Source organism: Pararge aegeria, chromosome 19 (assembly GCF_905163445.1).
Source record: "Pararge aegeria chromosome 19, ilParAegt1.1, whole genome shotgun sequence".
NCBI classification, from domain to species: Eukaryota; Metazoa; Arthropoda; class Insecta; order Lepidoptera; family Nymphalidae; genus Pararge; species Pararge aegeria.
Window position 1 is genome coordinate 12,883,932 of NC_053198.1, and position 24,094 is coordinate 12,908,025.

Genomic DNA, 24,094 nt, shown 5'->3' on the forward strand with positions numbered 1-24,094 from the left:
CAGACGCGCTCGTATAAGCGCGGGGGGCAGCGGGTGGCGGGTCGGGACGGGCGGGCGCACGTGTCGGACGGAAGTCGCGCAGGGCTCAAGCCGCACCGCGCTAAATGATTCAAAACTCGCCCGGACCTGCAAGATTTATGCCCCTACCCGATCCCGCCTAGATTAAAGATGTCGCGCCTTTATTGAAATACGCTAAAATATTCCCGAAGGCGCTCCCGCCGAGCACCGCGGCGCCTGGCCGTTCATTCACATTCAACTCTCGCACTCATTCCATTCACTTCTTTATTGTTTGTTTTCTGCTGTTTATTGTGCTTCATAAGCGCTTTTGTTTTATTACGAGCGAATATTGTTGAGTGAACGAAAAATTATCTTGCTCCTATCGTTATTGCACTGACTTGTTACGAAGCCGATTGCTCCCCTTCGCAGACGATATACAGATGACACCAATCCATGACCATTTCTTGTAAGTCGACTGTTTATATAGAGTAATATGTTGTCTTACAAATACTATATTATTATAAATATATTGTGAAGCTACAGTAAGTAGGCATACCTATTTCTTTAAACTTCTGACGGAGGGATTCGCGTGATTTAAGTTTATATATTGATGGTACAGCTATTTTCTACAATATAAGTAAATATAGTTCCCATATCAGCAGCTTTGTCCCATAACAAGATCCCGTAGGAGACTACACTTTGAAAGTAAGCCAATTAAACAAGCCTAGCTAAAAGAACGTCAGTAATCTGTCCAATTTTTCAGACTGCTTATGCAGCCGAGCGTGGTTTACCCGCTAGTGTACGGGTACCCCACTGCAACTCATTATCCAAGGTCATAAGGCCCAGAAATAATTGTGTTCTCAGTGCCACAATTGCTTGTAAACTGCTTGTAAAGTCCACCAATCCACACTTTGCCAATGTTGTGGACTACGGGCTTTCTCAGTCGGAGACCCGTGCCCTGTAGAGGACCGTAAATGGGTATAACGATAATGAGGGCTGTAATACCCCAATGGAAGATTTTGGATCACGTTCATTATAATTTCGTGTGTTTTCGGCACCGGCGATGTTTTATTGTGCACAAGTCTCCAGAGAGCAAGCTGTTTATCTTATAACTTCAAACAGCCTCTAACTTTAAACCGTTTTTGTTTGTATAGTAATAATTGATGGACCAAGTGATCATGTACTTGGTCCATCAAGTCATCACGTGGGGGTAAGTGTATACCTATCGCCTATAAACAAAAAAAAACACTTCGCAGGGTATACGAGGGGCATGTCATGCAAAGTGGCGTCCCGTGTCCATCAATCTGAGGCGTAGGTGCTAAGCCATAGCATTTTGAATTTCAAACAATTTTTGAACTATAAATTTACCCCCTTAAGGTAGAGCCACAGCCGCAAAGGAATTAATGAATGAATATACTTTTATTTTACACCATAAAAAGAAAGATCTACCTTCAAAAATATTGGACTTTTGTGCAACTGATCCATAAATGAGTCATGACCTGATTCAATTTCCAATATCCAGGCTGCATTATTTTTGGTTTATTTTTGCTTTTTTTTGATGAATTCTAGGAGCCTCGAATTCAGTATAAATTATATTTTTATTGGAACATTTTTACCACCTACACTTGGAAAGTTGGAGGAAATTATATATAACGTATAAAATGAATCTAAGAAATAGCTGGCATCGGCTAGTAAATTGAAAAAAACCAATAAATACGCTAAGACCTAAATTATACTATTAAGTATATTTTTATTTATTTTTTTAATAAGGGCTCTAACTGGTTACAAAAAATAAAACAACTATTACGTGCAAGCTAAACAATAATAAAATAAGTTTTAATGTTAACCCACTAAGAGTGGGTGCTTATAAATTAAATAATTGCAAATAAGTTAGAGAAAAAAAAATTAATCAATACAAAAACAAAAATACTACCTATAAGTTTTAAAATGCGCAAAAACATATATTTTTCTTACTGTAGACATCACGTTCGCGGTATCGTGTTTACCATACGCGGTACCGTGTTTCGACGGCCGATTGGCGCAGTGGGCAACGACCCTGCTTTGTGAGTCCAAGGTCGTAGGTTCGATTCCCACAACTGGACAATATTTGTGTGATGAAAATGAATGTTTTTCAGTGTCTGGGTGTTTATCTATATAATATAAGTATTTATGTATATTATTCATAAAAATTATTCATCAGTTATCTTAGTAGTAGTGTGTATTGTCGTAGTATATATTGGATCAATAAATAATTCGTCAATTTATCTTTAAACTTTGGAATGCTGTCTCTAGTTAAGATTAAAATTTTGAACGTAAAACTATTGAGTTCTGTATAGGTATGGGATAGATATCCATAACTACTTAGTAGGTTCCCCGCGATAGTTCACGTACAATGTTTGATTTCCCGTGAGATTGCAGAATTTCCCTGCACTAGCCTAGCCTTCAGATGCAAGTTTTATTCACTTACCTGTTAGCGATGATAGCGCATTGGGTTGAAGCTCGACTTCACTTTCGGGGAGCCAAGTTCGAATCCCAGCACGCACCTCTAACTTTTCTAACTTAGGTTTTCTTTCTCGTTTTCTAAGTAATTAAAATATCACTTGCTTCGACGGTGAAGGAATGAGAAATTTCTGCACCGATCGAGCTGAAATTTTAGCATGATATATAAATACGCATCAAGGATTGTTTTTATCTATTTTTCCTTTCCGGGTATAGCTAGTATATATATATATATATGTGGAGTCCACCAATCCGCACTGGGCTAGCGTGGTGGACTACGGACTTTAAAGACTACTATAAAGAATTAATATTAAAGTTACCTAGGGTTAGGTTTGATCTGAGAAATCTATCTCGTATCTACCTCCGTTCAAAACCCTATCATTTAATGCAACTTTTTAGTCCCTATTTCATCCCTTTTAAGATTGATCTCAGCTAAACCTCTAGAAAAATCTTTATGATCTACATTCGAAATTCCAAATCTCTAAATTTAAGACTTTCAAAAAAAATTCCAACCCCTATTTCAACCCTTTTGGGATACATTTTAGCGAGAATCTTCCATTACAAATGACGAAACCCACCCACCAAATTCCAATCGGTATTATTTATTTGTTAGGTACACTCACAACATACACATTTTACATTTAATTTTTTTTTATCACATACAATATCATGAGCTGGTGTGAATGTCAAAACCGTAATAGGTATCTCTAACTTCGAAAACAAAGGACTTTCATAAAACTTTTCAACCCCTATGTCAACCCTTTTGGAATTTATTTTAGCAAAATCCATCACTGACGGATGTCTACTTCTTCTAAAGGAATCTAACCTCAAAATTAAAATTTCTCTAACTTAATAAACATAGCACCTACTTTCATAATTCATGCACCTTTAAGAAGCCTATTTTAAACCCTAAAGAAATTTATTTTAGCAAAACCCTTCCCATATTTCAATATCTCTAAATTCAAAAACCTAATATTTTCATAGATCTTTCGAATCTATAACCGCAGTAGAGATTCTTTAAATTCGGATGTATTATTGTATAGAGACTCAAGCCGCAAAGCCTTTTTCTCGTGCCTTTCAGGCGTTTTACACAACAGTTATTAATATTATGATATTACCCGGCGCGCTGATAAATTCTTAAGAAATCGGATTGTTTATAAACTGCCTTCGAACTACCGACTGTGGCGCATCAACCGCCCGCCGTTTAACCACGCTTCCACTTAGCGTTCTTTGTGACTTTATTTTGTAGTGTAAATGTAAAGTGTAATGACACTTTGCTCTCAAAGTTGAAGCGTGCAGTTTTCTAGCATAGCCCTCCCAAAGAATTGGACTAACAAATATAAATATAAATTGGACTATAAAATAACGAACATAATTCGGTTTTCATTTACACGTTGTATATATAACAGTTTTCATGACCAATTTCGGACACGGTGGTGGATTACCGCAAGGGGGATTTTTCTACTAACTACGCGAGAAATATAATAGCGCACAATTGCACTCTCAGCCCGACTTACTCTCCGAGGCACGTGGGTAAATCCCAAATTACCTACTAAGACTTTCTTGGAAGAAAAACACAATAGCTCCGACCCGGAATCGAAACTAGGGCCTCGTTAACCACTATACCAACGAGGCAGTATTTATTAAGGCAGTAGTACGTATTTAGCTTGATTATAATAATAATAATAACTTTAAATTCAGATAAACTACAACAATAAAAGCTACAACAATAACAATTATCTTATTTACTATATTATAAACTAAAATATGCCAAAGCCATAAATAATTAGGAATCTCCTAACTAAGGTAAGTACCCTCTTGAGCACTTGTGTGAGTGTGTACCAACCCAGTGTTCCGTAAAGGGATTTTCCCATTTATTGGTTAATATTTTCAAAATATTGTTTGAGCTTACTAGCTTTGATTAGTCAAATAAGAAAAGCGTCACATCATCTCCAGACACCTCTCTGTAGTGAGGCGTCAAACAAATGTAAAAGTATAACTCATAATGATGCAAAGCAAATTAAAAGTTAACTCAACGCAGTCGGCCGTTCACGGAGTGCGGACGACTGCGCAAAGTAAACTTTTGTAAGTATGTTTGAATTGGGCGACGGAGGCCGACGCCAATATGCAAATGTGAACTTTCCCTCTCCCATGTCGGGCTTGGAGGACAGAGGAGCGCTGCACTTGGCCGATTTACGACCCTCCCGAGCTTTTCTATTGAAATTCACGACCATTTCTACACGTTGCTGCTTCGTCGGATTAGTTTACTTTTCTTTACCTGTGTGAGTGGAGAATATTTGCGATATCATAAATTATTTTTTTAGTAAAAGTCTGTACGCGTAATTGCAATTAAAACTTGAAAATTCACGTTTTTTCAGGACTCGAAGTAGCCATTTGTACTCGGCGTCCTTTCAACTATCTCTATGCTAAAAATCAAGTCAACTGGTTTTTTATTTTGGTGAAGAAGAAGAAGATTTTTCGCGTCAAAATGCCTACGTTACTCTCCGTCCTTTCAACTAACTCTATACCTAAAATCAATGTAAATGGTAGCTTAGTTGGGGCGTAATGAAAGGACAGACATACAGATACGCCTTCGCATTTTTATTATTGTTTATTTTACTAAAATTTTGCCTTTGATGGCAATCTCACCTGGTAGCGGTAAATGATGATGCTAAGATAGTAGCGGGACAAGGTGTACCTAACGTATGTCAGTAATATACCATAGCCCTAAAGACAAGGGTTCAGGCCATAGTCCACCACGCTGCCCGAGTGACTGATGAATATTTTTTTAAATAACTAGCGTACCCAGCCCGCATCGCCGGGCTAAATTTTGCTTTATTTTAGTTAAACATTAAACTTACATCATTAAATTTTTAATTTAAGTCTCATACAATAGAATATCATCGTAGTAAATAAAAGCTGTATTTGACAGTTTGACAGTTCAAAAATAAGAGTACTCAAATCGTCACCAAACTTTACAGGATAACTCGCCAGGTCGCCATAATTTTTGGAGGCAGCGTACTGCTACATAGTCTAACCCTATAGTGTTAGTTAGTTCACAAACATTTTTTTATCTTACGTATTTTTTTTTTCAATGAAATGTATGCTATGTTATTTCTAATACCTCCAAGAATATGTATAAAAAGTTTCATGAAGATCGGTTCAGTAGTTTTCGCGTGAAAGCGTAACAAACAAACTTACATTAAAATTTATAATATTAGTAGGGATATAGATGGATAAATGTAGGTACCTACATAACTACTTAAAATATACAGACACTAAAAAACATTCATGTTGTTCATACAAACATTATCCAGTTGTGGGATGGAATGGTACCCACAGCCTTGGACTCAGAAAGCAGGCTCACTGCCCACTGCGCCATTCGGCCATCTAAATATTATTAAAGTATAGAGTTGCAAATTACGTAGTGTAACACTGCTGGTGTAATTCCATCTAAGTGTCTCGCAAGTGAGTCTAGCTGAGAACGGGCAAGCTACGCTAGGTATCTCAGTTCATATCACCTATTCGGTTTCTGCTTCCAAGAAACTACCTACGTTCGAGTAATTAACTTGATTGCAGCGTCGTATGCACTGCAACAGAGATGTAGGCTAAGACAGAGGCTACACCGTATTGTGTAACTTTTCTAACAGTGGCTAGTTGAAGGTGTCTCGTAGTACCACCAATATTAGTCTATTAACCTTCCCACAGCTTGGCAAATGTTTAGGAGATAGGGCTTTAGAACTTTGACTCACCCGCTACAAAGCGGGTTAAAAAAAAAACGTTACCAAGACAGCCACCCAACCCACCAACCCACATTGGACCAACCAACAGTGTGGTGGGTCTTTGGTGTAAAACTATGAGAAACGAAGCCTGTGCCAGTGGGACGATAATAGGCTATGCATTATGATGATGATAGCTATAGCACAGGGATGAACACCATATTCCATCAATCCACCGACTCCTGAATCGTCCTCAGCCTGTACGCCACTCCAATTCGCCCTTCATCAAACTCTTAGCAGCTCTCGTACCCTTTTCGGCGTGACGTATTAAGAAGATATAATATAAGTTTTACCAAGTGTGCACAGAATTAAGAACATACAGAAACCGTGTACACGACTAACATTGAAGTATCAAAAACCACTCCACTTTAGAATCTAGTCCTATTATAGTATAAAGGACTGGAAAGTGTGGTGGGTCTTTGGTGTAAAACTATGAGAAACGAAGCCTGTGCCAGTGGGACGATAATAGGCTATGCATTATGATGATGATAGCTATAGCACAGGGATGAACACCGCAATTTTCATACTTCTAGTTCCTTAGGTACGTAAGTTGCGTACTGTTTTTTTACAGTACAGTAAAACCCAATAAAACTTTTTTTCGTCACTCGGAAATTGAAGCTAAAATCTCGTGAACATAACAACACAATAGGCAGGCTTATTTTTATAATTTTATTTAAGCAGGCATTATTTTGTATTTATACCGTATCCTATACCTTAATAACCGTATAAACCGTAATGTACAATAATATACATTGAGATGCTAACTTTGCAATGCACTAATTCTATGTCCCATTCTATCACCAAATCTCTACAGCCCTGGCTGGGCCTTGGCTTTGTCAAGCGAATTTCTCCAATGGGGGCGGTCCCGAAATTCCAAAACCCTCATGTCTCTAACCAGATTGCTCTTCTAATAATTTAAAATGACATTGTGAGATGGTGATAACAAAAAAAAAACACCCGGCTAAGTTTGTTGTGGGCTTCTTCTTAGACCACGACGCGTTTGGAACCCTCGTAGCTTTAGTTTTAAGTTTACGAATGTGGTTATCGCCATCATCTCACTACCGTGTAATTCTTATGTACGCATCAAAAGTGCCACCTATGGGTCTACTTGAATAAAGATATTTTTGACTTTGACTTTGACTTTGACTTTGAATGGTTCTTCGAATATACGGTTAGTGACTTCATACCATTTAGCATTTGACAGTAATTATTTTAACTCTAATGTTCTAAACGTTCATCATAAAATGGGCAACATTCCGCGGTTGTAAAATGAGACGTACACATTTCTTTTCACTGTTTTTGGACACAATACACTGCATACATATGACAATTATGGCTGAATAAGTTTATTTTCTTAATAAAATGCCATGTGTGTTTATCTGTGGCTTATATTCAGATTATACCAATAACTTGTTATTCATTGTAAATCATTTTACTTCGTCAAATAAGACTTTATCTCAAAAATAAAAAGTTTTGCTAGCTCCCACATAATCTTATATTGGGTGTATATGGTGTTAAGGGTTGCCAGATGGACGGGAATTCTCGGTGATTCCGGTAATTATGTGACAGATCTTTTTCTCGTAATTATTTGTTACCAACCCAGACTCTATTACTTTTAGAAATGTTGGAGTATATCAAGAGGGAGGTCTAGCCACCTTGGCTGTACCAATTCCAGGACAATGCAGTGTTTCTCGTAAAAACCTTACAATATTCTATAATGTTTGATTTTAGAAATTAAAGTTATAGAGTAACTTATACGACCAGTACTTATTATGTTTCAAAAAACAGTTCTTTAAAACATGATTTTTTTGGAATTGAAATAAATTTAACCAGGTTTTAACATATTAAATTGATTTCCACGGGCCGTACTTTTGAATAAGGAACCAATGATTTTGTGATCTGTTCTGTGTCTTTAACAGACTATTAAAAAAATCACGCGTTTTCAAAAGTTTTGGCTTTTTAAGCTAAAGAGTCATTCCCCCGTTAACATAATAAGAGAAAGAGAGAGAAAAGTTTGAATACATTAGCGTAATACTTACGAGGTTCAAAAATAAACTGTAAGAATTTATGTGGCAGCCCTGACTGAATGTTAAATTAAAAAGCCATTTATGAAGATGTTTTAGAAAGCATTTAGCTTTGATCGTAGTCAGGGGATTTTCATCTTTTTCTTGTCTTTCGCCGTCAGCCTGTTTAGGTCCCACTGTTGGGCACAGGGCTCTTATCATGTATAGATTAGACAATAATAATAACAATCATTTATTTGCAAGAATGTTTGTACAAGACCAAGATGTTGATAAACAATACAGAATCAAAGATACAAATCACTGATACATAATATAATAGAGTGACTTAAGTGAAACAAAAATAAAGAAAAGTACTACTACAATAGGAAAAGGTAAAAAAATATTATTTAATTTATTAAAGGAAAACCAACAGCTCAATACATATTAGAGGAAATGATACATATTATGTTTATAATCAGTGTGACTAAAACTAGAAACTAAAATTAAGGCTACAAAAATGGTCAAACAAAACAAAAATAAGCCAAAGTACTACTGCAAAAAAAAAACTAAAAAAAATAACAAAAATATAGCTTGTGCACAATACTTATTATTGGAAATGTTACATTTTATGTTTCTTATCACTGTGACTAAAACTAGAAACTAAAATTACGGCTACAAAAATAGTTAAACAAAACAAAAATAAAACAAAGTACTAGTGCAATAGAAAAAACTTAAAAAAATCAAGATATAGCTTGTGCACACAATATTTGAAATGTTTCTTATTATGTTTATAATCAGTTTGACTAGAAACTAAAATTACGGCTACAAAAATAGTTAAACAAAACAAAAATAAACAAAAGTGTGACTACTTTTGTTTATTTTTGTTTTGTGTAACTATTTTTGGAGCCGTAATTTAAGAACCAAGATCTACCTACTTGAGAATTTATAACGAAATATTAACATCTAGAAGTGCAGTCAGGATTGTTTGATTTCTGTGTCTTTAACAGACTATTAAAAAAATCACGCGTTTTCAAAAGTTTTGGCTTTTTAAGCTAAAGAGTCATTCCCCCGTTAACATAATAAGAGAAAGAGAGAGAAAAGTTTGAATACATTAGCGTAATACTTACGAGGTTCAAAAATAAACTGTAAGAATTTATGTGGCAGCCCTGACTGAATGTTAAATTAAAAAGCCATTTATTAAGATGTTTTAGAAAGCATTTAGCTTTGATCTTAGTCAGGGGATTTTCATCTTTTTCTTGTCTTTCGCCGTCAGCCTGTTTAGGCCCCACTGTTGGGCACAGGGCTCTTATCATGTATAGATTAGACAATAATAATAACAATCATTTATTTGCAAGAATGTTTGTACAAGACCAAGATGTTGATAAACAATACAGTCAGTTTAGAGGGCATAACATTCTACTAAATTAATAGTGCGGATATTAAAATTTGGTTCATGCATATTAGAAAAATTCCATGAACCAAAAAGGTACTCAAATGAGTGTCGGGCTAATTATTTATGATTCGTTAGTTAGTGACTGATGTCTTAAACTAAATTAATAGTGTGCAAATTTGGTTCATGGATATTATAAAAATTCCATGAACCAAAACGGTACTCAAGTGAGGAGTGCCGGGCTTATTATTTATGATTCGTTAGTAAGTGACTAATGTCTTATCGTATTTTCTGTAATTTGATGACTGCGGAGTACTTAGTACTGAAAATTTCTTGCCAGGAATCTCGCATACTCAACTATTTTTAACCCGAACCGGGAATCGTTCAACATACATCGTTATCTGATGATCGGCCTTGTAACAATCGATGGATTCAAATTAAAGTAAAACCCTAACTCAACTTATTAATATCATGTCCTCCTGGTAAGTTGCCTAAAAATTTCAAATTCATTTTTTGCCCTTTTTTCCTTACTTTAGTCTTCATTATACGGGAATGTGTGGTACAGAAAATTTCTTGACAGGGGGTTTTCTGTCAAGAAATTTTACTTTGCTATTTTTGATCCGAACCAAACGCCTCGTGATCTGAGGTCTATCACGATAACCAACAGGTCAGGTTAGATTAGGTTATATTAGGAATTATTGTTTAGTTCCTTAGTTGATCAATGTTGGAACCAAAACGTAATGAACATGTATGTATCCTCCGTCTAAGATTGGAAGTGCAGTGGGGTCGAACAGGCATTGCTCAATACGGGGCCGGGTGTATCAAAGCTATCTGTCGGCGGAGCGAGTCCGAACTCGGAGGCGCAATTCGGGCTCCTTGCGCATATTGCATGCACGTACCAATGAAGTTTGCTTTGTAGGCGGTAATCTGCGGGGGTGTATCGGCCCGGGTGGTGGGTGGCGGGTTATGTACACACGAGCACGAGCCCGAGGCGTCGAGGTAGGCAAATGGCCGGCGAGGCGGGCGCGTAGGCCGAGATCTCGGCGATATCGATCCGCGGCCGGCCCGTCGCCGCGGACACAGTCGCGGCGGGAGGGTGGCGCCGCGACAAAAACATCTCCTTTGTTTGGAGACGCGGCCGAAGCCCCGAGTTAGCCTAGCCGGTGACACGCAACGCGCGGAATGGCGACTAGGCAAAAAAACCCTCGTAAACGCCACCTACGGCCTGCTGCCATTATTACCCAAAAACCAAAAAGAAAGATTCTCAATTTGACTTAGTTAAATTAAAAGGTAGTGATAGCCTAGAGTTAGCTAAGCTTTCGGCTCCCCTTTCGAGGTGGCCGAGTTCGATGCCGCGTCACGCATCGCTAACTTTTCGCAGTTATTTACAATTAAATAACGTTGCAATAGTTACAGTGTTTTTTCACACTTCAACTGACTTTTGAAATAACATAGTGGGAAATCATTGTTTATTTGTTAGGTCTCAAATATACCTTGAACGGCCTGTAAAGGTCTCCAAACGAACTTAATGCGCATCAATCAATCTAAACCAATAGAGCCTTTTCTTTTCAGCATTCTCATCCCATTACCGGCCCACTACAGTAAACGTCAGAATTGAATCAAATCAAATACACTTTATTGTACACCAAATTAAAAAAATAAGCATTTAAAAAATTTACAATTAAAATACACAGAATGAGAATGAGAAGGGGTCAGGCCGTAGTCCACCACGCTGGCCTTCGTGTGCGGATTGCTAGACTTCACACGCCTCTCAGAACACAACAACAAAAAGCACATAACCCCGAAAAGGTATAGTTTGATGACTCCACTGTGTTGATTCGACCTGGGAATCTATTGTGAAAACAAGCTTATTTCTAGACCAACAATCATTTTAATGTATCAGTATATAGTACCTACAGTTTTTAATTCTAGAAAATATTGAAGTCTTACGAGAAAACAGACAAAATCACAAACAAAAACTATTATGACCTATTACTTAATTCTATAAAAGAAAAAATGTCATAAACAATAAAAAGCCTATTGTTTATATCAACTTTCATTAAACTATACTATACTACATTACATAATAAATTAATATAAATAATTAAATGTAATTGTTTAATTTGCTTCTACTTTTCAAATTACAGTCTGTTAATTATTTGCAAGAACCCCGGATTCGGTAAAGGTCTCCAACAATGTCCCTGTTTCTCTATCTTTTGCTATTTGGTGGACATAAAAAATGTGACATATAAATTAATTAAACATCGATGTCGATAAAGAAATAAAAGTATTTTATTGTCACATCACTAATCCGCGTCGCGACCGCGCGGCGTCGACGGCGGGTGGTGCAAATCACTCGCGCGGACTGCCGTTCTTGGAGAGGACTCCCTCTTGTGCTTTGAGTTGCGGCTGTGGTGCGATTTTTTTGTTTGAATTTTTATCGATATTTTGTAAAATTTGATGCTGGAATTTTTTAATTCTCTTTCCGATGTACGTTAAGCTTAATACATACTTCCCACACGATTCCATATCTACGAATATTATAAATTCGAAAGTCACTCTGTTTGTTTGTTTCACGTCTGACCCAGTTGACAGATTTCGATATAATTACAAAAGGTTAAACGACGTACCGAAAAATTAAGGAGATAATTATGCATAACCTATCAAAAATACATGTTACTTTATGTACATAATATCAATAATAGACATGTTGTTAAATAAAAAACTAGCTGTTCCCCGCGAATTTACCCAGTTAACGGCTTTAACGTATTGTTATAAATTACAAATAAACAAACATACAGATAAATCACTGAGACTAGACATAAAGAAAACATGAAGCGTGAAAGTGCTTTAAACAAAATTTTTACCCTCTACAAGTTAGCCCTTCACTTCACTTCACTAACCAATCTCACTTGATGGTACGGACAATGTTGTCTAAGATAGCAGCAAGTAACCTGTTAGGGGTACGGCAACTATATTGAAACCATACCCCTGGTCAGTTTTTACGTGGCATCGTACTGGAACGCTTAAATGCTTGACGGCATGTCTTTGACAGTAGAGTGGCAACTAGCCACGTTTGAAGGCACCCACCAACCAGAACATAAAATCCATAACTTTAAAAAATCCTAAATTGCCCCTGCCGGTTGGGTGATTTTCAGAATCTCACAGGACTATTGTAAATTATCGAAACATCGACAGTCGATACTGTAACACATCGCAGCGCATTCAATTAAAGACGAAGAACAGACTCGCACGAGTGGCATTTCAGCGTCGCCCGCGGCGTCGCCCCGCCTTCCCGACGGCTGAATCGATACTTGCGATATCGATAACGCAATAGTACATCTCTAGTGCGGCGGGCGTCTTGTTGGAAATTCGAATAACGCTTGGTCAAGCGCAACTCAAAGCGAGGAACGTGGCCCGCTCTAATTTGTGCTTGCAGCGTGCCCGTATTCTGAGCTACGGAATATCTTATGTGCTTTGTGTACCTATGTGCCTAAATGTAGAAACATGGTGGAAACGCCTTGCTTATATTACTTGGTAACTTTATTGTTGTGTGTGTTTTACAGTTTACCTTCATTTATTTACTCTTTTAAGGAACACCAAGCTTGTTCACCATGTTCACCTATACACCCGCGACGACCTCGGGTACATCGGACACTCGTTTGTATGGCTTGTTTTGGCATACTTAAAAACTTCTTTCTTTCAATACATATTATAGGAAATGTAACATATCACTTTTGTTTTAAATCAGTGTGGCTCATCATCGTCATCATCATGTTAACCCATTACCGGCCCACTACAGAGCACGGGTCTCCTGCTACAATATGAAGGGGTTGTCCAACACGCTGGCCGAGTGCGGATTGGTGGACTCCACATACCTTTGGGAGAATTATGTAGAACTCTCAGGCATGCAGGTTTCCTCACGATGTTTTCCTTCACCGTTAAAGCAAGTGATATTTTAATTACTTAGAGCGCACATAACTTAGAAAAGTAAAAGGTGCGTGCTGGGATTCTAACTCGGCCCCGAAAGTGAAGTCAAGTTCCTACCCACAGCGCTATCACCGCTTCTTTTGTGGCTAAAACTTCAAATAATATTTAAAACTACTGAAATCGTTAAACGAAACGTAAGTAAAGGAAAAAAGTACTTAGGTACTACTACAATAGGAAAAACTAAAAAAATCTTAAATTTATTGATTGAATTATTGAAGGAACACTATCAGCTTGTTTACAATATATATTAAAGATACAAATCACTGATACATAATATAATAGAGTGACTTAAGTGAAACAAAAATAAAGAAAAGTACTACTACAATAGGAAAAGGTAAAAAAATATTATTTAATTTATTAAAGGAAAACCAACAGCTCAATACATATTAGAGGAAATGATACATATTATGTTTATAATCAGTGTGACTAAAACTAGAAACTAAAATTAAGGCTACAAAAATGGTCAAACAAAACAAAAATAAGCCAAAGTACTACTGCAAAAAAAAAACCAAAAAAAATAACAAAAATATAGCTTGTGCACAATACTTATTATTGGAAATGTTACATTTTATGTTTCTTATCACTGTGACTAAAACTAGAAACTAAAATTACGGCTACAAAAATAGTTAAACAAAACAAAAATAAAACAAAGTACTAGTGCAATAGAAAAAACTTTAAAAAATCAAGATATAGCTTGTGCACACAATATTTGAAATGTTTCTTATTATGTTTATAATCAGTTTGACTAGAAACTAAAATTACGGCTACAAAAATAGTTAAACAAAACAAAAATAAACAAAAGTGTGACTACTTTTGTTTATTTTTGTTTTGTGTAACTATTTTTGGAGCCGTAATTTAAGAACCAAGATCTACCTACTTGAGAATTTATAACGAAATATTAACATCTAGAAGTGCAGTCAGGATTGTTTGATTTAGATGAAAATATAATTTTTAATGGAGTAAGGTTCTTGATTATCTGCCCAATTACCACTACAGAGCACGGTGGTGTGTGGTGATGACAGATCAGAATACAGTTTTTACCACCCCAATGCGTGCCTGATTAAGCAAGGGCGGAGCCCGTAGCAAATTCTTTAAAAGAGCCCTTGATCTGTTATGGGTTCTTAAGTATAAAGTGGTAAAAAAAATACAATTCGATACTCAATACGTATCTTAAATACGTATAAAAATAACTTACATACAATACGTATTTACTATCTATAGGTTACAATTTTGTGGGTAATTAATAGTTCAGTAAATTACTATAGGCGATGTCTGTGTGCGTGTGCGTGTTTGTCTGTCAGTCAGTCAGTCAGGCAGAGATGAGCAGTATTAAATATGCGGGGACCCCTTTCGCGCGGGGCCCGTAGCAATTGCTACTCTTGCTACGTGGTTAATCCGGCACTGCACCACCCCACTTCTCCCTTCGGATGCCACACGAGGAGTCCTCTGTACCTACTACTACTTTCATCCACTGCGATTATCAAACTTTCAAACCTTCCCGTTTGCAGAGGCCTCTAGTCCAGCAGTGGACTGTTATGGGCTACTGACGGGGCACGGATCCCCTCTCAGAATGAGGAGTTTAGGCCGCAGTCCACCGCTCAGCCAAGACCACCACCCAGATTATTAGACTTCACGCGCCTTTGAGAACATTATGAACTCTGAAGCATGGCCGTATCCTCACGATGTTTTCCTTCGCCGTTAAAAAACGTATAAATACATAATAATATATATAATGATGATGATTTACATATTAATTAAAACTATAACTTAATTACATAATGATAACTTATGGGTATATGTATATATGCACCACCTAACTATTTTCTGTACTTTTATCTTCGCCATTGGTTGCCTGGAAGAAATCGCTATGAAGCGATAAGATAATAACATATAAAATTGACATATTAAATTTTAAAGATTACGTTTAATCTATACAAAAATTTGTCCTTTATTATCCCCAGAATATTCTTTCCGTGCTAAGCTTGATATGGCGTAGTTAACGTAATAAGTAATTGCATTTCAGATGTTTTCAATAAATATATATATATCCCCCTTCGAGCAGGAGTAAATAATATTCATAAACAACATCAATAAAATAATATTCCCAACTAGGAGTCAGAAATTCAGACCGCATAAACTAAAAACACCGAACACCACTTAAACTTTGAAATAGTCAGCAAATCGTACTTCGTAAACAACAAAAAACTAAGAACAAGAGGGAATTGGGAATCGCGTCGCCGAGGGAATATAGGGGCGAGGTAAGGAGGGGAGGGGACGTTAAAAAGAAGACGGCCAGCGAAAGTGTTGAAAAGTTTTCAGCGAAAAGTGAAAGCCGTAAGTCGAGAAAGTTTGCGGCAACCGACTTTGTTTTCTCACAACTTAGTATTCAATTTGTAGGCTAAGGGTGGGTCCGCCCGCCTTGCACCCCCGCCCGCCCTACCGTAACAATGAACCGTTTATGGTTCTCGTTCGGAAAACAAAACTTGTTGTTCGTACCGTTCATTGCTGAACGGAAATGAATAATTTCCTTTTTCAATCAATCAATAGATGTTGCAAGATGCAATATTAAATGAAAGCTGATTGAGAAAAAAGTCACGAAAGACAAGTAGTAGGTATATTATCATCACCATAGTCCATAATTTCAACAAATGGAATCGTATATTACATTGGTATATCCTAATCCATATCCCTACTTCCCTATCCTATCCTACTTCCTTTCCTATCCTATCCTATCCTATCCTATCTTACCCTATCCTATCCTATCCTACTAATGTTATAAATGTCAATGTAAGTTTGTTTGTTACGCTTTCACGCAAAAACTGTTTAACCGATCCTCATTAAACTTTGTACACATATTCTTAGAAGTGTTAGAAGTAATATAGGACACTTTTTATCCCTACATTAAGCTCGGTTCCTTTGGGAGAGGGGATGAAAGTGTTTGACGATTTAACACCATAACTCCGACAAATTATAACCGATTTAAATAATTATTTTTGTACTATAGAGGTTATAATATGTGTTTAATTTTGCCCAAAATTTGTGTAGAACTGATGAATGTGGTTGGAGATAGAGGACAGAACTCCTCAGCTGACAGCAGCAAACCCCTCATTTAAGGCCTAGCGATACTAAATATTTTAATTTTGTTTAGAACTACAACTAAATTGAATGCCACATCAAAAAACAAAATCAAACGTAGACGAAGTCGCGGGCAACAGCTAGTATTTAATATTTATTAAATTAAAGCATTTAAATTCAAAATCTACTTATTTTACTTATTAAGTTCACATACCGAAAAATATTTTCAAAGGAAGTTTTAGATACACACATACATCATGAAAGCTTGGCACGTTTGTTAGATTTTTTTTAAATCAAAAAATTGTTTTGTTATTCAATTTAACTTTTACGTTTAAAGAAGTTAAAACTAAACAGTAGTAGTAATAGGAACTACTGACCAAATAGATTATAGAAATACGAACTTTTAATATTAGTTTACATGTAGCGCCATCTATTGCAGTGAGGCTGCAATTTTACAATATTGTTAAGAACCACATACCCTGAACCCTAGATATAAGAAACTCGAACTCTCATGGCCGCTTAGTGGTGAAAAACTGCGAAAGCATGCGTGAACATTTTTCCACGGATGTTAATGTCTCTAACTGAATGTAGGTAACTTACGAATCCAAATAGTTTTTAATAATTTGCAATTTAGAACAAACTAATATTAGAAGATAGTTACAACTTTTTTTGTAGTTATCTAGAACCTGTATAGAACTTAAAATCATCCTCCTAATATTATAAACGTGAATGTAAGTTTGTGTGTTACGCTTTCGCGCGAAAACTAATTAACCGATCATCATGAAACTTTGTAGTTTGTACACGCATTCTTGGAGGTATCAGAAGTAACATAGGATACTTTGTATTAAAAAAATATATACATTTTTTACGAAAGATAACAAAATGTTTGTCAAAAATCTCATGTATGACTATAGGCGTAGACTATGTAGCAGTACGCTGCGTCCCGAAATTTCAAGGGTGAAGCCGCAGGGCGTATCTATCTAGTATAAATATATTTAAGCTTGAATTTTTTTGTATATTTAAACGTACTAGTCTTAGGAATTACTGTATAATGTATCTTATCATTACAAACACATTATCGTCCCACAGGGCTCGAGTCTACTCTCAAAATTGAGAAGGGTTTAGGCTTTTGTCCACCACGCAGATTGGTACAGACCATAAACCTTTGAGAACATTATGGAGAACTTGAGGCATGTCAGTTTCCTCACGATGTTTTCATTCACCGTTAAAAAACGTATAAATACATAATAATGTATATGAAGATGATGATTTACATATTAATGAAAACTATAACCTAGTTACTAAATGATAACTTATGGCAGTGCCGAATAACCACGTAGCAAGAATAGCAATTGCTACGGGCCCCGCGCGAAAGGGAGCCCCGCATATTTAATACCACTCATCTCTGACTGACTGACTGACACGCACACGCACACGAAGATGCACACGCACACGCACACGCACATGTACACGCACACGCACACAGACGTTGCCTATAGTAATTTACTACACTATTATAGTACCTACGTAATGTATTTAATATACGTTTATACGTATTTAAGATACGTATTGAGTATTGAATTGTATTTTTATCACTTAAGAACCCATAGCAGATATAGGGCTCTTTTAAAGAATTTGCTACGGGGCGCGCGCTTGCCTAATCAGGCACTGACTTATGGGTATATGTATATATGCACCACCTAACTATTTTCTTTTTTTTTATTATTTTCGCCATTGGTTGCCTGGAAGAAATCGTTATGAAGTTGTTTTGTTATACTTTATGTACTATTTGTGGTGTGCAATAAAAGTATATTAATTAATTCATTAAATTTTCCAGCCGGAGCGTCTAATGTCTCCCTTCACCGCAATCGTGAGGCGAAGCGGTAACCCATTCGAGCTTGCCCACGTCCTGGTCTCCTGGTTGATTGGCGCCGGCTACGACGCCTACGTGGTCGTCGGTTGTGCCAAACGTGACGTATGCCTGGCAATCCGATACAGAACTATTTGCCCTGAATTGCCAAATGAAAACGAGGTTCTTATATAATATTATTATTTTCACACCATTCACCGGTTCACAATGCCTTATTAGAAGACCAGTGGCCTATGTACAAGATTTGCGTTCTCGCAATCGAGGAGTCGTATACGCATATCAAACTCTATATCGTCAAAGTAAAGTCGACCTAATGCTACTACTTTTAAGAGTTTGTTTGTTTGAAAACTTTATTGCACACACACATTTTATACAAAGTATACAAATGCATGGAAGAAACTTGGAATAGAAAATTGAGCGTGCAAAGGCGGTCTTATCGCGAGAGTCTATTTTCATTTTACAAAAGTTCTGTTAAAAGCGCGCGCTAAAGAATTGTAGGCAAATATGGATTTAAATGGAATAGTAATGAGATCTAATAGTAGAGCTTTTTGTGACAATGCTCGTTCGGGAAGTTATACCGCCATGCTTATTACTGCCGCTAAACAGCATGGTTGCAGTCCTTTGTTCCTGTCTAAAGAGCTTGGTTGCCGATGTTATTACAGGCACCTACGCCTCAGGCTGATGGACACAGGACGGCACTTGCAGGACGTGTTCCTAAAATGCCAAGTGTTACTCGGTTTGCCGATGGTTTTCCACTTACCATCCAGATTGGCACGTCAATTATAAAAAAAAAAGTCAGAAAATTATTGACAGTAAAATAATCGCCTTGTTTATTAAAATTAAAGGTTATCGAGGAGCCTCCACCTCCAACAGAAGAACCGAGGTACCGGCTAGTTCCACTACCAGACCTCACATCGAAGTACTGCAAAGAAATGGATCAGAAAGAACAAGACAGGAAACAGAGAGAACTAGACAAAATAGAGAACGCGAGGCTCAGGAGAATAGAGGTATAAAGTATATAGGGCGGTGGCAGCGGGGTTGTAAACTCAAACTCAGCCCGAGTTTGAGTTTACCACCCCGCTGGCCCAGTTGGGATTAGTGGTCTGTAATATGTGCATAAAAAATATATATATATCTGCATGCCTGAGCTTTATAACGTTGTCAAAGGCGTTTGAAGTCTACCAAATACCAATCCGCATTTAGCCACTGTGGTGGACTGCGGCCTAAACCCTTCTCATTCTGAGAGGAGACCGTGTCCTGTAGTGGACTGATTATAATGACGATGATTTTTCTACTTCGCAGGAACTTGAAAGACCACCTCCTGACGATGTAGACGGCTGGCGTACACACGCTTGGGTGATTATCCTACCAGGGTTTAAGGGGATTGAGGCACCATTCTTTATAGAACCGAGTGATGGGACTGCGTATCCACTGAACGCTCCACAATATCAGCACCTGGATAGCGTATATAATCACGAGAATTATTATGTAAGTTGTCTGAATTAATAAAGGCATTTGATAGACTATTCATTACTTTGAAGGTCATTACTCATTATTATATATCAATAAACAATAAACAATAAACAATTATTGGTTACATTATTGAGTTCTCATTATTTTCTCATTATTGAGTTCTAGAAATTATTCCATTTCTATTCATAAACGATTTCTGATTATTAAGGTTGTGCAAAATACCTACATTTTCTAAGAAATGTACCGTAAACCATAAGAAAAGGGTATCATATAGTTTGAGTTTTCTATTAGAAGAATTTTGCAATAGTATTTATTGACTCTCGGTAAAAAACCAATTTTTTCAAGTTACTACTCAGGTACTAGGCGTTAAATTTTTGAACGGAGCCAGTTCCTTAGAAATTTCAGGGTGCTTCAATATCTTGGCTATTAATCACATAAACTTGGTATATTTTCTAGAATACGCGTTAAGACCGATGTTAAGGTTAGAGAACGAGAAAAACAAATTCAATCTAGCAATGTAGGTAACTATAGTAAAATTTTAATCATTTATAGAGTAGTTCAGTCAGTTCCAAGATTTCATTTTCACAGACAGATTTTTTATTTTAGTAAGTAACTTTATAAAATGTAATATCTACTTAACCTTCCGTAATTTACTAAGATGAGATCACAACAATTAAATAAATATAGGTACTACGACAATACAAACGTCGCCATCTAGCCCCAAAGTAAGCTTAGCTTGTGTTATGGGAACTAAGATGACTGATGAATATTTTTATGAGTAATATACATAAATACTTAGAATTATATAGTACTTGAGAGTTATTACTATTTCTAACTAACGAGTGTTGTATTTGTGGCAGATACCATCATGATTTGATGGATCTGTCTAATAAAGCACCTACTCATGCAACAGCTAGAGCTGATTAGTTTGCTAAAAATGGCTGGCATCGGATACGGTCGTTTGATTCGGTATATTGGCCCCGGATCCGTTGAATGTTTAATGATGCCGGATCCGCCGGATTACTGAATCCGTTTTTCCGGATTGCATTCCTACTACTACAAAGCAAAAATATACTGCACTACGATCACCAACCCATCTGCCAAGCATGATTATGGCCTAACCCTTCCCTTGGGAGAACCCATCAGTCCAGAAATGGACTGTAATGGGTTATTGATGATGATAATTATAGTAGAAATCTTACTGAATTCAAAAAGGTAAATCTCCAAAGTTGCGACGAAGGTCTCGGCTCAATCAACTACGAACTCAGCGATCTGTCCTGCTGGGAGCATCTATTGGCTGGTGAACCGTTTCATCGGAGGCAGCTAGTCGGTATAGACTTGGCTGAGAAGAAGACCGCCGTTGATACTGAGAAGCATCTGGACGTGCCTGCGAGTTGGGTCGAGAAATTAGATATCACAGCAGATGGTAAGAAGATTTTCTGCGAGGCTTACCGCCTGTAACGACTGAAGTTTAAAAAAAAAACGTTTACATTAAAAGTGTATTTAATACTGCATTATTTTTCGGTGATAGCCCAGTAGTTCGAACTTTTGCCTCCGTTTCGGCGGGATCGATCATCGTTTGAATGCGTGCCGGGGACGCACCTCTATCTTTTCGGAGTTTTGTGCGTTTGTTTGTTCATCGTTAGGTTAGGTTAGTTTCTTTGTAACGTTCTCAAAGGCGTGTGAAGTCTACCACGCACTTTACCAGTGTGGTGGGCTACGGCTTCTCATTCTGTGAGGACACCCGTGCCCTGTAGTGGGCAGATAACGAGCTGATAATGATAATGTTGATCGTTTTCCTATTCTGTCCTACTTTACTAACATTATTTGTTATGAAGATTTCGGATTGTATTGATTTTTAACTTCGGGCATTAGTAATTACTCGTCTCTGAGAAACGGACATTAGCCGTGTTCCCGTGTTCTGTAGAAGTCCCCAAAACCGCGTAATTATAGGAGCACTGTTATTTAATTGTTTAAATTGAAAACATACATAACTCAGAAAAGTTACAAGTGCCGGGATCGAAATCATTGGGCTGTAATTTTTTCCAGTCCTATTTACAACGTGTAAATGAAAACCGAAAAAATACTTCACAGGCTTTAGAGGTACATAATGTACTGTCTGCGAGACTTATTTGTGACACCGAAACCTAATAGTTTTGTAAGCCCTAAGATCACATGCAAAATTAAAATCATGTGACTCCTGTCACTTTATTTGGTACGCGTCGCGTAGCGTAGGTACTATGCGCGTGTCAGTCTTTTATATTCAATAGGGTTGTAATAAGTTAACACTTAGAGTGTTTTGAATTCGTTTGTATGGAAAAAAATGCTCCTTTTAATTTAATATTTTAACAGGGTGATTTCTTATGAAATAAAGTTATGCATCCCTCAATATTATTTCGTAATCCTGTTACACGTTGTATATAAAACGAGTTGAATTAAGTATATCTTCAATGAATATTACCTCAAGATTCCAAGATTCCATCCGTTTGAAGTCGGAACTATCATTTAAAATAATAAAAATAAACATATATTTTTTACAGAATTTGAGCAAAGATATCCTGGCAGTCACAAAATAATACATTACAAGAAAGTTTTGTTGGAGAAATTCTCGCCATACTCCGAAAGAGATGGAGTTATTAAGAGAATCAAAATATTTGAAGACTACGCACTGAACGTACCACTTTTTACGTAAGAGTAAAATCTATATATGTATAAGTTACATTTCATTGTCTATTTGTTATCTCGAAATGATACTGCTCAAATGGCGACGCCGCACAGTTTGCCTTTAAAAGATCACTTTTAGTGATAAGGCCGCCTTTGCACCCTAGCTTAGAACTTACTGTACTGGTCGGCCCCCAACGAGATGGACAGATGACATTAAACAAGTCGCTGAGAGCTGCAGGAAACAAACGGCCCGGGACCGTAGATTTTGGAGCTCGCTGCAAGAGACCTATGTCCAGCAGTGGACATTAATGATTAATCTTAAAATAACTGCGTTTTCATCATAATCAACCACTTACCACGGCGGCCTAGTGCTAAATGGTAGCTTCCGCTGTTTGTCTGATTGTTCTTGCTAATCTCCGGCTTGACGGATTTTGACTCGACTCTATGTCCGTAACCTCACATATAATAATAATCACATAACCATAGAATTGAGAATGTACAGAAACCGTGTACACGACTCTTATTGAAGCAAAAAAACCACTCAACTTTAGTAGTGTTTCTCGAACGAACGGTTAGTAAAATTATATACCATTTATTGGTTAACAGTAATTATTTTACCTCTAATGTTCTAAACGTTTACCATAAAGTGGGAAACTGGGGTTTATGTACCATTAGTTTGTCAGCTAGCAACATCCAGCGGGCGTTAAGTGAGACGTGCGCGAGGTGTTTCACTGTTTTCTGACAAAATGCACTGCATACAACAATGGCTGAATTTGGATTCTGTATGATCTTAACTTCTGTGCACTTAACGTCCGGTTCCCCACCTGTTCACGTGCATTTATTTTGTATAAAAAAATGTACTGTAACCTTGAACTTTGAAACATAAGTCTGTTTCAGATACGAATGGTACAAACACCGTGTAGATAAAATGGAGACGGTGAGAATCGATCACATAAAGAAGGAGATAAGGGAAACGTTTTCAGTCGGGAGACGAGATCATCTTATAAGTAAGTTATTTCCAGAATTAAACAATGATAAATCACATATTCAACTTCTTACCTATTCATCCAGTGCGCGTTTGTGTTATTGTGCAAAACAACCAGTCACGAAATTTGACAGTTTTTTTGAAGTGAAACGTTCTCTTGGCGCAACGCACACAGATTTTTCCGTAGTTAGTAAGTTAGGCTAAACAGTCACGCTCTGAGGTGAAAGAGCCTTTCATCTCAGAGCGTGACAGATCGGGTGAGCTCGTGACCGCCGAGTGTACAAGAGCGAGAAAAATACAGCTGTAACTCTGTGTTTATTATATTTTCATACCTCATAATTGTCTTTGTTAATATAATAGTTATAATTG

General features: G+C 37.1%; 1 protein-coding gene across 1 annotated transcript in view; it reads left to right on the plus strand.

The window, feature by feature from the left end:
* Positions 1–24,094, plus strand: part of LOC120631943 (dynein regulatory complex subunit 7) — a 249,913-nt gene that overhangs the window by 217,444 nt on the left and 8,375 nt on the right. The window contains exons 3-8 of the mRNA XM_039901649.1: positions 18,571–18,765; positions 19,449–19,610; positions 19,906–20,091; positions 21,292–21,502; positions 22,617–22,764; positions 23,638–23,747. Of these exons, the coding sequence (XP_039757583.1) occupies positions 18,571–18,765; positions 19,449–19,610; positions 19,906–20,091; positions 21,292–21,502; positions 22,617–22,764; positions 23,638–23,747 (1,012 nt within the window). The remainder of the gene's footprint in view (positions 1–18,570; positions 18,766–19,448; positions 19,611–19,905; positions 20,092–21,291; positions 21,503–22,616; positions 22,765–23,637; positions 23,748–24,094) is intronic.